Below are 18,362 nucleotides of genomic sequence, written 5' to 3'. Positions count from 1 at the left end.
GTGGAACGCACTGCCACTTTCTTTGCGCACTTTAAACTCTGTGGAGCCTTTTAAAAAGCAGCTGAAGACCCTGCTGTTTAGACAGACCTTTAGTTAAGGTGAAGGTTTTTTATGACATTTTGTTTTATGTTTGATGTTGTGTTTTGATGTGTATGTGTAGCTGTGTGTTCAGTGTTTTTTTTTTGTTTTTTTTCCTTGTTTTTTATTCTGATCTCACTGTGAAGCACTTTGTGAATCCTTTTCTGCGAAAAGTGCTATATAAATAAACTTTACTTACTTACTTACTTCTACCTTGTATTTTTAAGATTCAGTAAGAACTAGAGCTTCTTAAGTAAAATTAAACATTTTATTAACCTAATATATGAATTATGGGGGAAGAGTAAGTTTTACTTAGGTTTCCTCATACAATTTAAATGTTTAATAGTTGTATGTACATAAACCTAGAAATACTACATAAACTTTACTCTGAAAGTGTTACTTCATAACAGCAAATACTACAGATATATAAAATTTACTTAAAATTTTGAGTAAAATAATGTTCCTGCCTATGAAAAACAAGTACAGTTTACCTAATTTGTTTAACTAAATATAACTTAAAACTTAGATGTAACTAAGTAAATGTTAATTAATATCTTCAAAACTGTTGTGTTTTATGGTAAGTAAAATTTACTTGATACTAGCAAGTGAGTGTTACTTGATATTGCAGCATTAAATATTACTTAAATCATTTGAGTGCAAATACTTACAAAGGGTTTTTAAGTAAATCTTATGAGTTGTATTTTTCAGTGTAAATGCGTGTTTTGTGTGGATACAACACTGGTTCATCCTTTGAGTTAGGAGCCTTTCTTTAATGCTTGAATGATTCAGAAGTCCAAAAAAATGTCCATTATCGAAACAAAAAGTCTGAGAAACCTCCAGAAAGGCTGGAGAACTATTGCTCAAGACCACTTTAAAAGAAGACAAAATTTGGCTGCTATACATTGACAAGAGGCTGAAACACTTCATTTTAGCTCCTGTCTGTTTAAAACTTCCCTTCACCCAATTAGGCACTCGGTAATATAGAACACATTGAGGTAAAACGGCTTTATAGAACAGGAAAAAGGGACAAGAGTAGGCTGACAATACCGATTCAAGAGGACTTTAATATCAGCCGATGCTTTACTCTCTGTAATTGTATTTCTATCAGTGTTTTAGATGTAAAAGAATTAGGGCTGGGCGAGTTAACTTGTTATTATTGCGTTAACTTGTTCATTATTTAACGCTGATAAATATTTTATCACGCATCAACGCAGGTTTTATTATTGTAAAAGTCTGTTGCTGTCTGCTGCGGATCCACCGAACATGGAGAAGGGTACGGAACTTTTACTCGGCCATTTTCATTTTAAAGTTGGACGTCAACGTTACAGGTACTCCTCGGTCTCTGTGTGAAGCTCACGCAGCTAACCGGCGCTACTTCCTGTTTTATTTGTTTCAACATAAAAGCACGCATTTCAAAATAAATTTAAAGAAAAACTCCTGCAAGTTGAATTGTCTTCTCACCGTAGTAGTTCCAGTCTAAAATATCACTTAAAGGCAAAACACACAACTGATAGCAGCAAGTCATTCAAGGAAACAGACAGTGGAGCGAGGCTTCTACATAAAAACTACAGAAAGATGCTGATGTTAAAAGTGTGTTTGCACAACAAATGTTATGGCACTTTCATTCATATGGCAGCACATTTAAAATAAAACTAAATGCTAAAAGCTATACACTACTTTTGAATTCATTTTTGGATTTTGCGTACAAATGCGATTAATCGTGATTAATCAGGGAAATCATGTGATTAATTAGATTAAAGATTTTAATCGTTGCCCAGCCCTAAAACCAATACATTTCTTAAACTCCTTTTAGGCTAGCATCCACGCTACTCACATTATTTATCATACAGACGAAACGATGTCCGACTTCTGCCCCCAGAGAATACACAACATCTATGCATGGACACAAAGAAACTACCTACCAAGCTGAAGAATACTCCCTGAAGGCCTCTCCTCGTTCTCCCAACCCTCAGACATGGACGAGGAGCTGAAACTGGCATTAACCACAGACTGGTTTTATTTCAGAATAATTCCCTCATTTTTTTTGCTGGGTTGCCTATCACTTAAAGAAAAGTTGATTCACCCCCAATAATTACACATTAGCTGCAAAATGCACAGAAAACGACGCAGGACAATTATGTCAGAACTGGGCTTGAAAGGAGGACTCAGATGCAGATAATCCAATTAGATAGTTTATTTAGATAATTCCAACCACCAATGCGATGTGATTAAAATAATCAGCTATAAAAATGTAATTCTATATATATATAGATGATATAAAACCTAATAAACAAAAGAGGAAAAAAAACTCACTCAGCTATGAGGAGGGCAATTAACTAAGAACTACAAACCAAAAATCACTCGCTATTAAAGAAAAACAACTTCGTACTAGAAACAACAAATAAATAACTAAATGCACTCCTAAAAATCCGGAGGCTCTACAAAATCTGGAAATGTTATCTATAACGAAAAATCACTCCTAAAGGAGGCTATCAAACATGGCTATGAAAACTTAAACTGGATTACAAAATTTACAAACAAAATATCACTCACAAGGAGGCAAGGAATCGAGGCTTAGTAATCGAACGAGCGAGGCAAGATATTCTGTGACTGTGGCAGGCTTGGGTGATCGACAAAATGAAACACTCAGGCACAAGACAAAGGGAGACGCAGACTATAAGACACATGAGGGCAATGGGAAACAGGTGGACACAATCAGGAATTAGGGAAGACACTCCAACAGGTGACACATGAGGAAGGGCAAGTGACCTGAAACAAGAGGAGAGTTACTTTTCAAAATAAAACAGGAAATGACACAACATGGAGACAAGACAAAAACCCCAACTTGACCTCACCGTGTGACAAATTACAACTAAGCAATGTGACGTTCAATTCAGGAAGAGGGAATGAAATTAGAATTGAGTTTATCTTTGGTTCGATCACAAATTAAGTGATCAATATGTGAGACCTTCTGCAACACCTTCAGAAACAAACTAATAATTCATTTGGTCCGATAGAAGATCAGCTCTTCAGTTCAGGGGTTAAAAAGCATAACTTTAGTGTTTTAGTTTGTTCTAATTTCTGTCAAATTCAAATGAAGATGGGATTAACTAACACATTTTGTCTGTGAGTCCAAAACCTTATAAACATATCCTAAAAGATGCATCATTGTGAGAATACAAGAAATGTTTATTTTTTTATTCTTTTTAAATCTGCCACCTGCCTTTTATCTATAAATCGACTGTTAATTTGGTGGCAATTTTATTCCAATTGAGTTTTTAGTGACCAGTCAGCTTTTTCCAGTCCACATTTCTGGTCTCTTTTCTTTTCAACCTCTTAACAGATACACAGTTGAATATTATTTGAAAAAAAAAAAAAAAAAGTAGACTTAGCCACGATTGTTTAATAACCATAACAAAACTAGTGTTATTGCCTAAATCCAACCAGGACTTGAGAAAGGGGTTTCAGTAAAGTGTTGTCTTGTTATTGACAGAACATATGTTGGTAGTGATCTCATGTCTGAGGCATGAGAGCAACATGCAGCGCCTAACTGCTCCATCCAAGCCCTCCTCCTTCCTCCTCATCAGGACTTTGAGGCTTTCTAAATGAAAGACTTGAGAATGACGTCTGCTCTGATGTGGAAATGCTCATATAAATCGTACTTCCCTTCTTGTAGAGGCAGCACGCTATTATGGGCTGTGTTAATAGATATTAACAAACTTTATATATTACAGTGTCAGCCGGTTACTTGTTGGGCGATCTGCATCTATAACACATGCAATCATGTGTACAAAAGTTCTTCATGTTCAGTCTGAGTGTGACATGGATTCAGTAGATTCATTCTATCTACATAATATTATTTAAAAACTCACACAAGAGTCACAAAAACCTCGAACCAGTGTCAGTAACCAGTAGAAACAACCCATATCTCCCACTTTAAGGTCTCTGACTAATTTAGGATCCGGCACACCAAGGCCAACAAGATCATACGCGTGCGTGCCTTCTATAAGCGTAAAATGATGTCATACTCTGACCTTCCAGTTGCCAAAAAAACACTGAAAGTAATTAAAGGCAGAGCTGTCCTAGACAGCGGAAACATTTCAGACTCAATCCAATTTGTTCTAATTCAATATAATGTGGTAATTCTATTCAACGTTTCCACATTCAGTCTCTTTTTATATATAGAACTTCTAATCTGTTGGAAGAAGTGCACACAGATGCATTTGGTTTGCCTGCTTTCTGGTGTCTCTGAGGGAAAATGTCATAGGGGTAAATCGTAATGTGCAAGCATTAAAATACTTTACGATGCAGCAACGTCAAGCTGCAGCCGATCGTGCGCCAGGTAACCGACTCAAATGACTGTTCTCAAAGGTGGAAGTCGGAATAAACAGGCTTCCAGCTGGACGTTTGGTGGCTCATCAAGCAGAAGCAGCTGTTGCTTTCCGAAAACTTTAAATAAAAAAAGGGTTAAACGATGGGCCAGGACAGCTGAACACAGTTACCCAGCCTACACCCTCAGAAAATAAAATACAGAATTGTACCTTTAGGGGTACGATGGCTTGTCCCTGGGGCAGTACCCTCAGAAGGTATAGTTTCGTACCCTTGTGGTTTGTACCTTACAGAGACCAATCTTGGACCTCTGGTGGCAATTTTGTATCCTTATACTGAAGTAGCCTAACACAGTCTGTCTATTGTACCCCAGCATGTAGAAAAAAAGTACATATATGTACCTTTTACCACTTGAGTACATACATGTACCTTTTGGACCCTCAAAAAGGTACATATATGTACATTTTACCACTTGAGTACATACATGTACCTTTTGGACCCTCTAAAAGGTACATATATGTACATTTTACCACTTGAGTACATACTTGTACCTTTTGGACCCTCAAAAAGGTATGTACATTTTACCACTTGAGTACATACTTGTACCTTTTGGGCCCTCAAAAAGGTACATATAGGTACCTTTAGGTCCAATAATTAACCCTAGGGGGTACATTAGTATAGATTATACCTCAGGGGACAAAAAAGGACTCGTACTGTACCCCTATTTCTGAGAGTGTACCAAACACTTCATTAATAGTTTTTAACTGTTTTTCTCTCTCTTTTTTTTTAATTTCCTAAATAATCAATTTGTCAGCCTGATACAAAAGATCATCAGCTGAATAATCTGCTACATAACGAATTTAAACTGATTCAAATTGATGTTCTTTGTTCGACAGAATTGTGATGAAGAGCTGTCTCTTTGGGCCCTTCTGTCTCCTCCTCCTCAGCAGCTCTGTGTCTGGACTGGGATCAATTGTGTCAGAAAACGACACAATATCTTGGCAACTTACCTGGGAGCACGCACAACAAAAATGCAATAGGTGAGGTGTCCTTTATATTTACCTGTTCAATAATGGTAATTTGATATTGACATTAGGTTTTACATGGTCGTATTGAATATGGCCATTGTAGTAAATCAAAAGACTAGACAGATTTTTGTCTCGCAAATAATAAAAATAACTAGAAAGAGCTGTTCCTGCGAAACAGCTGTGAGAATGCATGAGCTTAATTACCTTGCTAAAAAAATCTTAAGAAGCTAAAAGATTTGAACATTTTAAAATTTGAATGGTGTCTCTAGCTGAAAGTATGCTAAAGTAGTTAAGATTTGAAAGGATTTGAAGGATTTGAAAGGATTTGAAAGGATTTGAAGGATTTGAAAGGATTTGAAGGATTTGAAAGGATTTGAAGGATTTGGAAGGATTTGAAGGATTTGAAAGGATTTGAAGGATTTGGAAGGATTTGAAAGGATTTGAAGGATTTGAAGGATTTGAAAGGATTTGAAGGATTTGAAAGGATTTGAAGGATTTGGAAGGATTTGAAAGGATTTGAAGGATTTGAAGGATTTGAAAGGATTTGAAAGGATTTGAAAGAATTTGAAGGATTTGAAGGATTTGAAAGGATTTGAAAGGATTTGAAGGATTTGAAGGATTTGAAAGGATTTGAAGGATTTGAAAGGATTTGAAGATAAACTTAAGCTAGAAACAATTGAAATGGCTGAAAGTATGCTTAAATAGTTATAAAAAAAAAAAAATTAAAAATGCAGTCTGACATGATGAGTTTGAACCCGGGCCACTTGCACGAAAGGCTGTTAGTGTTACCATTAAGCCATTACGTTCTGTTTAACAGGCAGTGCATATAACCTAGTTAAAGACTACATAGACAGACACAGAGCACAGCTGCTGCAGCCGCGGGACAAATCTGAGGCGCAGACTGTCTTCTAACACGTCTTGTGACAAAAGTTGAACAGCTAGAAAAATAATTTTAACACCATTAGAAGCAGAAGGCTTAGAGGAACTTAGCAAAGTAGTTTTACATCTGTGGAGTCAACTATATTTAAATCGAAGCAGTTTGAACACACACAACATATATGGAGAGATGAGACGGCCGCCCGCCGATCGCGGGAGAGAAATGACGCCGAACACTGACTTCAAATACATCTTGTGAGAAAAGTTGAGCAGCTAGAAAAATAATTTTAACACCATTAGAAGCAGAAGGCTTAGAGGAAGTTAGCAAAGTAGTTTTACATCTGTGGAGTTAACTATATTTAAATCCAAGCAGTTTGAAACACTTGAAGCTGATTCAAAAATGGCAGATTTCGTCAGAATTTGAGAAGTTGTTCAAGCTTAAAGGCTCATAGTTCAAAATCTGTCCATGTGAGCTCTTTAGGAGTTACATTGGCTGAAAGAGGACAAGTTTACCTACATTTTAAGGTATAATTTGTTTCTCTCAGTTAAACTGTATGAACGTTATAGTAATTTGTTTGAAAAGTTGAAACTTATCAGCACTGCTGAATGTCTCACTCTAAAATCCAAGAAGGAACTTAATTTTCATATTTTTTAAACTGTCATATTTCAAAATTGGCCGAATATTTTTAAAAGATGAAACATTTTGTAATAGCTGAATGTCTTATGAACATTTTAAAATTTGAATGGTGTCTCTAGCTGAAAGTATGCTGAACTAGTTACGATTTGAAAGGATTTGAAAGGATTTGAAGGATTTGAAAGGATTTGAAGATAAGGATTTGAAGAACTTAATTTTCATATTTTTGAAGCTGTCATATTTCAAAATTGGCTGAATATTTTTAAAAGATGAAACATTTTGTAATAGCTGAATGTCTTATGAACATTTTAAAATTTGAATGGTGTCTCTAGCTGAAAGTATGCTGAACTAGTTAAGATTTGAAGGATTTGAAAGGATTTGAAGATTTACCATTACTTTTAATGGGGAAAAAAGTTGAACAAAAAGCTTAATATCTTAAAAAGTTGAAAAGTTAGAAACACCAAAAAATATTTCCCATCGAGAGCTGAAAGAGCTGAACATTTTGATACCAAATTTGTTGAAATAGCTGAAAGTATGCTGAAGTATTTGAATGCCGAAAAACGGCGGAATAATACGGAATAATAACTAGAAAGAGCTGTTCCTGCGAAACAGCTGTGAGAATGCATGAGCTGAATTACCTTAATAAAGAAAAATCTTAAAAAGCTAAAAGATTTGAACATTTTAAAATTTGAATGGTGTCTCTAGCTGAAAGTATGCAAAAGTAGTTAAGATTTGAAGGATTTGAAATGATCTGAAGAATTTGAAGATAAAATTAAGCTAGAAACAGTTGAAAATGCTGAAAGTATGCTTAAATAATTATAAAATAAAAAAATTATAAAACGTGGTCTGACATTATGGGGATTGAACCCCGGCCACCTGCACGAAAGGCTGGTAGTGTTACCATTAAGCCATCTCGTTGTGTTACACCTTAAGTGCATTTGACCTACTTAAAGACTACACAGAGAGACACAGAGCTAGCTGCTGCAGCCGCGGGACAAATCTGACTGTCTTCAAACACGTTTTGTGAGAAAAGTTGAATAGCTAGAAAGATAATTTTAACACCGTTAGAAGCAGAAGGCTTAGAGGAACTTAGCAAAGTACTTTTACATCTGTGGAGTCAACTATATTTAAATCGAAGCAGTTTGAAACACTTGAAGCTGATTCAAAAATGGCAGATTTCCTCAAAATTTGACAAGTTGTTCAAGCTTAAAGGCTCATAGTTCAAAATCTGTCCATGTGAGCTCTTTAAGAGTTACATTGGCTGAAAGAGGACAAGTTTTCCTACATTTTAAGGTATAATTTGTTTCTCTCAGTTAAACTGTATGAAAGTTACAGTAATTTGTTTGAAAAGTTGAAACTTATCAGCACTGCTGAATGTCTCACTCTAAAATCCAAGAAGGAACTTCATTTTCATATTTTTTAAACTGTCATATTTCAAAATTGGCTGAATATTTTTAAAAGATGAGACATTTTGTAATAGCTGAATGTCTTATGAACATTTTAAAATTTGAATGGTGTCTCTAGCTGATAGTATGCTGAACTAGTTACGATTTGAAAAGATTTTAAGGTTTTGAAGGATTTGAAAGGATTTCAAGATAAGGATTTGAAGAACTTAATTTTCATATTTTTTAAACTGTCATATTTCAAAATTGGCCGAATATTTTTAAAAGATGAGACATTTTGTAATAGCTGAATGTCTTATGAACATTTTAAAATTTGAATGGTGTCTCTAGCTGAAAGTATGCTGAACTAGTTAAGATTTGAAGGATTTGAAAGGATTTGAAAGGATTTGAAGATTTAACATTAGTTTCAATGGGAAAAAAGTTGAACAAAAAGCTTAATATCTTAAAAAGTTGAAAAGTTACAAACACCAAAAAATATTTCCCATCGAGAGCTGAAAGAGCTGAACATTTTGATACCAAATTTGTTGAAATAGCTGAAAGTATGCTGAAGTATTTGAATGCCGAAAAACGGCGGAATAATACGGAATAATAATAATAAAGAGAAACAGGAACTTAATAGTGAGAATGCTTAATGCATTCTCACAATAATACGTTTTATTTATAACACCAGGGACGTGTTTTCTCTGAGCTTTTAAGTATGTTTATTTATTTATTTTGTCATTAAACAGGATTTTCAGGACAAAATTTTCCACAAATTGTATCTGCTTATCTGTTTTGTACTAATTTACCACTAGGGATGCACCAATCCGATATTTGGATCGGATATCGGAACCGATGTCGAATAAAATTCGAGATTGGGTATCGGTGACAATGGGCCGACCCATATCGGCCAATTTTAAGTTTTATTTATTTATTTTTATTAGTAGTTTTTACCAAGCAAGAGAAGCTATTATTTTGTTCAGATGCTTTTGTAACGGATGTTTAATTCCAATTTGCATGAAACTATATAAAGAGCTGATTTATTTATTTTGAAAGTCTACCAACCAAGCTAGTGAAGCTATTGTTTTCAGCTCCTTTATTATTTAATATTTAGTTTTACATTGGATTTTGAATCCCTAATTGACTGAACCAGTTACACTTGGTGCTTAATTATTAAATAAGTCGTTCAGTACATTTATATCTGTTTATTTATTTTTAAATGGGAAAAGAAATGTTTAAGTCAAGTCTGATTAGACTAGCACAAAAGAACGATCCCAGTCTTTTCCACACAATGAAACTTACCGTTTGTTACCATAATGTCGGATTGGCCGACAGTAAACCTCTGATATCGGTATCGGAGGTGAAAAAAGCGGATCGTTGCATCCCTATTTACCACACATGAAAGTAAAGGTTTGTGTCTGTGAGCATCTTCAATTTTCACCACTACCAAAAAGAAAATGTTGTACATAAAATTGTTTAAAACTGTTTTGGATGTGTTTGAAAACATTAGCTAAACATGCATTTACTTTATGTTTAATCATACAACATTCAGGTAAATGTAAGGAAACTGCGATGAAAGAACTGATGAAAAATCTTCTGTATTCTGCAAATAAAACTGTCTGAATCTTTGTTCCAATAGCTTTCTCTACGGCGGCGACTTGATCACAATCTATTCACAGTCAGATGCAAACAATATAAACTTCAGGGAATATAAAGCTTGGATCGGTCTGCACAAAGAGGAAGAGCAATGGTGGAATGACTGGACCTGGTCTGATGGAACAGATGATAGAAAGTCTTACTATTGGATGGATAACAAAGATGAAAACTGTGCTGTGGCCAACTACCAACCCAAAACGTAAGCTCTTCTTCAGCTTTAACTTTAACAACCAATTTTAAGTTTACACTCAGGGATTGGAGGGGTTGGTGGTTTAGTTTCAGACAAATGTCACCCAAGATACTTTCTTTTATACCCACTGTGCTTTTTACTGTTCAAATTTGTTTTGAACATTAATTACAATGTGGTAGCATTTAGGCACTCACAGTAACAATCGCTAGCTATAAATCTCTTTTTCTGGCATACCTGGGGACGGGTCTCACCCCATTTTGCTGATATTCACTTTTTAAATATATTACCTTCTTCGTGCTCTGTGTCGAGCATATAAAATTATCAGCGGATTTCAGTGATTTTTAGATTCACGTCTCTTGAAAGCTTTCTCATGGGTCCAGGTTAACTCAGATTACCTAAGCAACCAACTCCGGTGTCAAAGAGTGTAGAAAGTCTGAAATCAGATTGCTATGGCAGTTCATGTCTTTTTCCTAACTACAGTATCCAGAGATGCACCAGTTGCTCTTCATATCAGTACATTCTTATTACAATGCACTTGATATTATCACTGTAAATACAGGCATTTCAACAGGGAAAGTTATTGTTTGCTATTTGGTAATAAATATTGTGTGGGTGTATATATTCATATCCTTTAAAATCACATGCTGGAGACTTTGGCCACTTCCTCAATAAGGCTCCTTCATTAAAAGGTTTTGCATGATAATAACGATAGTATAATAGCTGTATTTCCATTAAGCTCTCTCTGCCATCACTTCTGTGTGAAGGTGCAAAACAAACAACATTCAAATGTATGATTCCAAGTAGGAAAATGCACAGAAATCTTCAGCTCCTTCATGCTGTTCTGTCTTGAGATCTGGGCTGTGTTCGAAACCGCATCCTTCTCCTACTTCTCCCACTACTCATACTAACTTTTTGAGTTAGTATGTGAGTTTGAGTATGCGAGAAGTTCCCGGATGCATACTAGATTCTCTGAAATGTTGGGTATGCATCATGAGGTTACTACTCATACTCAAACTACCCAAGATGCAACGTAACGTGACGTCGCCGATCGTCATTTCCTGTCAAAACGGCAGTTTCAAGGTAGCTACAACGAGGGTAGGTTCACTTCCTGTTTTCAAAACAAAAGCACCAATTGTATGGTAATGGCTTTCCCTCTGATAAAAGGCAACGGGTATTTTATTTTGTGAAAATAACCGGAAGTGCGTTGCTCACTACGGCTAGCTTTAGTAGCGCCGAATTCGTGGGAACAAAATTGTAAATAGCCGGTATTTTGTCAGGTTTTCAACACGTTGGGGATCTAAACGACTACTTTCTCGCCTGAAAATGTTTCAAATGTTGCTAAAGTTTACAGAGTTTAGAGCTTAAGCTAAATCAGCTTCAGGCCGGCTGATTTCGGCTCGGGCAGGAGCGAAATGCATTGTGGGTAAACGCTCTGCATACTGTCTGATCTGAGTATGCCGTATGAAAGTATGCAGTATGCAGTATGCAGTATGTAGTATGCGGTTCGAACACAGCCCATGAGTTAATTGTTGTCTCAGGATGAGCTCATTTTGTTATAGCTTTAATTTAATGCATTTATTTCAGAAGCTGTAAAAGTGCAGCAAATTAAACTTCACACTAAGCCTTCATATAGTGTTCAGTTATGGATCCTCTCCATCAGTCATTACTGAGATCCTACAAGCTGAAATCAAGTGTGCCCCAGTGAACCACCGATTTCTGAATTCTCCAATGGCACCGTCATCTCCAGTAGCTGAGAAAATAGAATGGATGTCTACCAAGCAGAAAGAAGGAAACAAGCTAGTTTTGTAAAAGCAATTGTGCTGATTTTGATTTCTCAAGATAACATAAATTAACCTGTTAACAACTTTATCCCCTCGAGATAAAGTGAAAAATTATTGACCTCAAGATGGTGAGATTGAAATCAGTAGCTTTGGTCCATCTTGATGAATGGGCTAAAGTGTCAAGCACTGCTGTTGTTGTCATGCTTTGATTAGCACAATCAATGTTAAATCATTTCTCTTAATGTACACAAAGTGATTTAATGCATACAATTCTCTTGTTTATAGATATCCTGTAAGTATTCGTAGCCGAAAATGTGAAGAACATTGGTTCTTCATCTGTCAAAAGAAAAATGGGGAAGATCTCGAGTACCATTTCATACCGGAGTCAAAAACGTGGTCTGAGGCGCAGCAGTACTGCAGGAGGGAATACGATGACCTGGCAACTTTATCTGAGGCCAATATGGAATCTGTTGTTGGTGAGCAGGACTTTCCCATCTGGACTGGACTGCGCAGAGATGGTAAAGACAAATTGCAACCTGTCATGCTTTTAAAAATAATTCTTATGTTGAGTAAATCTTTGACTGGTACCACAGGTAGTTGTCTCATTTGGCTGAGGTTTCCACATGTGTTGTGCAGGTGGAACGTGGAAGTGGAGTGCAGGCTTGTCAGACTATACAAACTGGAAGTCGGGTGAGCCAGGGGATCGCGGCGACTGTGTCTCTATCTCCTCCAAAACAAAGGAGATGGCCACCCAAAGCTGCGATGCCCATTTACCCTCCATCTGCGTCTATGACAATGTGGTCCTGGTGAAGGAGAACAAGACCTGGGAGGAGGCGCTGCAACACTGCAGGGACCTTACCTTACCCAACAACAACCTACTCTTTGATCTGCTCAGCCTGCAGCCTGGAAACGAACATGACTTCGTGATGCGAAAGATCCTGGAGGCCAACACTGAGGAGGTGGGTTCGGCGTAAGAAATGTTGATCTTAGTGTGATATTCCCCCTTCCTTCTCACAGTTGTAGTACTTATTGACCAAGCCGCTTCTCTAATGCAACTCTCTAATACAGTCCGTACTTGACTGTACTTTTCAACACACCTTCATTACATTTATTTGCTCTACGTTAAGCAGTAAAAGTAGGTTAGAAAAACATCATAGTTACGATTTAAATAGGGCTGAGCAACGATTAAAATGTTTAATCTAATTAATCACATGATTTCCCTGATTAATCACGATTAATCGCATTTGTTCGCAAAATCCAAAAATGAATTCAAAAGTAGTGTATAGCCTTAAGCATTTAGTTTTATTTTAAATGTGCTGCCATATGAATGAAAGTGCCATAACATTTGTTGTGCAAACACACTTTTAACATCAGCATCTTTCTGTAGTTTTTATGTAGAAGCCTCGCTCCACTGTCTGTTTCCTTGAATGACTTGCTGCTATCAGTTGTGTGTTTTGCCTTTAAGTGATATTTTAGACTGGAACTACTACGGTGAGAAGACAATTCAACTTGGCAGTGTTTACAGATGACTTTGGTTCTGTCGACTCCGCCGTCTGGAAGAACTTTAAAATGAAAATGGCTGAGTAAAAGTTCCGTACCCTTCTCCATGTTTGGTGGATCCGCCGATTACTTTCTTTTCCTGTTCCACAGCAGACAGCAACAGACTTTTACAAAATAAAAGCCTGTGAGCAACAGACTATTACAAAATAAAAGCCTGTGAGCGACAGACTTTTACAAAATAAAAGCCTGTGAGCAACAGACTTTTACAATAATAAAATAAACAATAAAACAGGGGTGGTTTGTGCCGTAGTGAATTGAGCAGGCGCCCCATGTACAGAGGCTATTGTCCTCATGCAGCTGGCCCCGGTTCAAGTCCAGCATCAGACGGCCCTTTGCTGCGTGTCATTCCCACTCTCTCGACCCCCTGCTTCCTGTCTCTCTGAACTTTCCTATCCATTAAAGGCACAAAAGCCCCTCCCCATTTTTTTTTTTTAATTAAAAAAAAAAAATCTATACTTGTGACCCGCTCTGGCGAAATGAGTCGGAAGTCGCAACATTCTATTTTGAAGTACGGGCGGATAACGTGAAAAAACAATGGATTACATTTTTTTTTTTTTTTAGCTAATTTCAAAGAATAGACATTAAAAGCAATCTCCCAAAGTTGTATAGTCCATATAATTGAGGAAAGGCAAGTAAATGATGATTCAAGTTGACTTGCAAGTTGTATTAAATGCGTTAAAATTTAACAGGTTGAACAAATTCATCGACTCCTCTCCCGTTAACGTTTACCGTTCCTATTACCTCTGAGGATTTCCCTTTACCTCTGAAACGTCTATATCTCTGCTCGCTTCATAAAACCAATCAAAATGCTTAAAAATGTACACAAACAGTGACACAAAGGCCCACAATAGGCGGGAAGTCACGTTTCGAGTGACTGGTGCACGCGATTGATTGGTCCAGCCATCACTCCTGTCAAACTAGCTATCTGTGTTGGTGTAGCCTAAACTGATCGTAGAAAGTCTCTCAATATTCGTCATTGTCAAAAAAGTCATCGTCTTATATTACAATATTAACATCGTGTAGTACTGTAGGATTGTGTAGTGTGTTGATCTGTGTTTTTGTTTTAAAATGTCATTCGCTAAAGAAAGTAGAGTTGCGAAAGCTTTAAACTCTCGTGGCGTCCAATTTTAGCTCTGCTGCTGGACAGCAAGACTTGCTAGCGCTAGTTACTGATTTTTTTGGAGCTGAGGTGATATCTTCTGAAGAAGAAAATGACAGCGATGTCGAAGACTCGGATATGGAAAAGGAGCAAGAATTCGCCACTCATGTGGAAGATGACGATGAAGTCATTGAGCAACCTGTGACTGATATTAATGAGGTGACGAGGGCTATGTCGAGCTGTGAAGCAGTGTGTGTGGGAACAAAAATAAATATTTTATAATCATTTGGGCTTCAGTCTGGTTTAATACCATTTTATATGTGTACAAATAACTTTGGTAAAATTAAGCTTTAAGATAAAGAGTTTATCCCTTTAAATTCACAGGATTTTGAAAGATATCAACAAAAAAAACGGGCAAAAAACTTTTCAATCGTAAAAAGAGAGTGGAAGATCATAAATCAAATGGCCATATTTTGAAAACCATCCAACGTATGACTTTGACAATGATATCATTTTAAAGCTTATTTCCATTCCTTTCTTTTGATACAAAAATCTCAATTTTGACATTTGGGTCACTGTGACTCATTTTGCTGGATCAGGTCACATTTTTTTAAATAAATAAAACATGCGTTAATGCGCGATAAAATATTTATCGGCATTAAATAATTAGCGAGTTAACGCGATAATAACGAGTTAACTCGCCCAGCCCTAAAAATAAGACAACAAGTGAAATCCTTTTGTAACTCATGGAGTTTTTGATCATCGAGCTTTTAGGAGCTACAGCTGCTAAAACCTATCAACTTAAAGCCAATTAGCGCAGCCAATATACTCACTGTATTAAAGTTACTTTTAAAAAAAAAAATTGTATAAAACTTTTTCCTGTTCCTGAAAATTCCACAATTAGTTATTTCCTCTGTTAGAATAATCTCTTTATGTCTCCAAATGTCTGAGATGTTCCTCTTCAGTTTCCTGCTTCATTTCATGTGTGCAGATTCATAGATTTGCAAATTACTGCCCACTTCTAACTCCACTAATCACCTTAAAACACAACCGAGAGTCAGAATATTGAAAACCTAAGCTGCACTCGTTGACAGAGACGTATTGTAACTGCTGTTTGGAAAGTCCCACACCCCATATTAACATGTTTGTTCCCTTAATCCATGTTCATTAGACTGTCACTGATGCAGCTTATTTTTACGTTTAAAAAAAAGGAAAAAAGGTCACATTAAAAGTGAATTATCTCTGAGTTTGATTGGTTGTTTCCTTCTCTAGGTGTGGACGGGCCTGCGTTTCCTGGCTGGTGAATGGCTGTGGGTGAATGGGGCCGACATGCTGTACACTGGCCTGCCTCCTTGCCCCATCCTGTGGCAGTACTGTGGAGCCTTGTCCAAGAAAAACACCGGCAGCGTGGAGCCTACGGACTGTATGCAGAGAAAAAACTTTCTGTGTTACAGCATACATTAATTTCAACACCTCTGACATCAAAGGGCCTGAGTGTACCTGCAACTAAAGGGGGGGCACTTCTGCTCAAGTTCACACGTTGCAAGAGTTTTGTGGCACTTATTCTTTAGATACATATCTGTCTGCTGCTGTTTGTGGTTAGATAATATATTAGAGAGAGCAGCCATCCAAAGATTATAACACAGGGTAACACAGCTAAATAATTACCCAACAGTTTAGCTGAAGGTTTGTTTCTTCTATTTATTAGCTAAGTAAAAGTTGTGCAGTGGTATATAATGCATTAAAGTTCTGGTGTGTGGGATTGAAACGGATACAGAGACCAAACTGCAACGTAGTATTTATCAGTTTTCATTAGCCTATGATTGCATGAAAAATAAGGAAGCTGTGTTCTTGTCACTGCAACAAAGAGAAGAGGTTTGCTGTCAGTAAACACCTTGAGTCGCTGTCTCTAGAAACTAAAGACCGAGTCGGGAACCTCGGCGTGCTGATAGACTCAGACCTGACCTTCAACAATCATATCAAATCAGTCACCAAATCCGCCTTTTATCCACTTAAGAACATATCCAGAATTAAGGGTTTCATGTCCCAAACAGATCAGGAGAAGCTGATTCATGCTTTCATCTCCAGCAGACTCGACTACTGTAACGGTCTTCTGACTGGACTCCCCCAAAAGAGTCTCAAACAGCTGCAGCTCATTCAGAACGCTGCAGCCCGAGTTTTAACCAGAACACAGAGATCACATCACATCACCCCAGTTCTCAGGTCTTTACGTCGGCTCCCGGTCAGATACAGAATAGATTTTAAAGTTCTGCTGCTCGTCTACAAATCACAGAACGGTTTAGGTCCAGAATACATGAATGACATGCTGGTAGAGTATAAACCCAGCAGAGCTCTGAGATCTGCTGACTCAGGTCAGATAGTGGAGCCCAGAGTTCAGACTGGACCCGGTGAAGCAGCTTTTAGCCGTTATGCTGCACACAACTGGAACAAACTACCAGCAGAACTGAAATCAGCCCCAACTGGAAGCACTTTTAAATCCAGGTTAAGGCCCTGTCACACTGTTGCGTATGAGAGAAGCGTATGAGTTGCGTATGAAAATTAATCATACGCACGAAAAGTCCTTGAAAATAAAGAATGACTAGCGTATGAGTAGCATATGAACTGCGCATGCCCAGCGTACGTTTCAACGCGCCTATTGAGAATGAGGAGTCACGTGACTCCGGTCGGCCGGTCGGCCATGTTGGCAGAAGACGCTATTGGTTGCCAGGGGCAACGCCATTAACTCAGCAGCCTTTCCACAATGCTCCATTATTGCAGTAGACGACGCGCTATCAACATCTCTCGAGACATTCATCTCGATCATGCCTCCCAAGAAGCAATCGTTGTTTGCCCGGGCCCTGGGCCGAGGAAAAGGCAAAAAAACACAAGAATCATTCTCACCCAAACCTGCTGAAATGCCTGATGCACCTGCGGCTGATGAGTTACATGCTTCTGAGCGATCAAGATCCCCAACTCCTCCTCCTGGCCGCTCCCGTGAATCGTCGGTTGCCTGCCGCCTCCATCTCCGCCCGTCTGGCGGAGATGGAGGCGGCAGATGGGCAGAGGCTGTAAATACGCTAGCTGTACGGTACACCTTCATGCCAACATATGGCAATTTATGTCCAGCGTTCTCGACCTATCAGTAACGTACCTATATCGTACCTCTAGCGTATTCAGCGTATGCCTATCGTATGCTTAGCGTATTAACCATACGCACAAAAGTTTTGAGCATGTTCAAAAATTTATTTCTGCCTCAGCGTATGCCAACGTATGCCAGCGTGCTTGAAACGTATACAACCTATGCCTAACGTTCCCCTGGCGTATGTCAGCGTATACCAGCGTATGAGTGATAATTTTCATACGCTAGTGCCATACGCAACAGTGTGACAGGGCCATTAGAAACATTTCTCTTTCAGTGTGCTTATGGTTGAGTTACTTTAAATAATTTTAAAGCATAATGCTATAAATCCTCTTCTTCTTTGATTGCTTTTAACTGTTGTAATTTTTATTCAATTTTTTTTCTCTTTAAATTGCTGCTTTATGCTGTTCTTTTAAATGTCTTTATGTAAAGCACATTGAGTTGCCTGTGGTATGAAATGCGCTATATAAATAAAGATGCCTTGCCTTACTTTGGAATGAACCTTTTTTTTTTTTTTTACAGTAGCAAAGATTGAAAAAACAAACACCAGACAAAGGGAGGAGCTTTTGCATTTTCAGCAGTCTCTGGGAAGCAGGTGAAACAGGAGGTG

General features: G+C 37.6%; 1 protein-coding gene across 1 annotated transcript; it reads left to right on the top strand.

Annotated features, from left to right (window-relative positions):
• Positions 1-9,972: 9,972 nt before the first annotated feature.
• LOC142385653 (secretory phospholipase A2 receptor-like) lies at positions 9,973-18,126 on the top strand. The gene is made up of 4 exons (XM_075472354.1): positions 9,973-10,182; positions 12,240-12,472; positions 12,591-12,913; positions 15,886-18,126. The coding sequence occupies exons 1-4, from the start codon at positions 10,133-10,135 to the stop codon at positions 16,075-16,077; spliced, it is 798 nt and encodes a 265-aa protein (XP_075328469.1). The 5' UTR covers positions 9,973-10,132; the 3' UTR covers positions 16,078-18,126.
• Positions 18,127-18,362: the final 236 nt, after the last annotated feature.

This window comes from Odontesthes bonariensis, chromosome 1, assembly GCF_027942865.1.
Source record: "Odontesthes bonariensis isolate fOdoBon6 chromosome 1, fOdoBon6.hap1, whole genome shotgun sequence".
In the NCBI taxonomy this organism is placed as follows: Eukaryota; Metazoa; Chordata; class Actinopteri; order Atheriniformes; family Atherinopsidae; genus Odontesthes; species Odontesthes bonariensis.
This window is presented reverse-complemented; position numbering and strand designations above follow the sequence as displayed.

Bases quoted from the DNA above. Each gene is read 5' to 3' on its own strand.
- LOC142385653 (XM_075472354.1), top strand. From the start codon at position 10,133: ATGGATAACAAAGATGAAAACTGTGCTGTGGCCAACTACCAACCCAAA. The intron at 12,473-12,590 runs GTAAAGACAAAT...TGTGTTGTGCAG, and splicing joins GACTGGACTGCGCAGAGATG to GTGGAACGTGGAAGTGGAGT. The intron at 12,914-15,885 runs GTGGGTTCGGCG...TTCCTTCTCTAG, and splicing joins TGGAGGCCAACACTGAGGAG to GTGTGGACGGGCCTGCGTTT.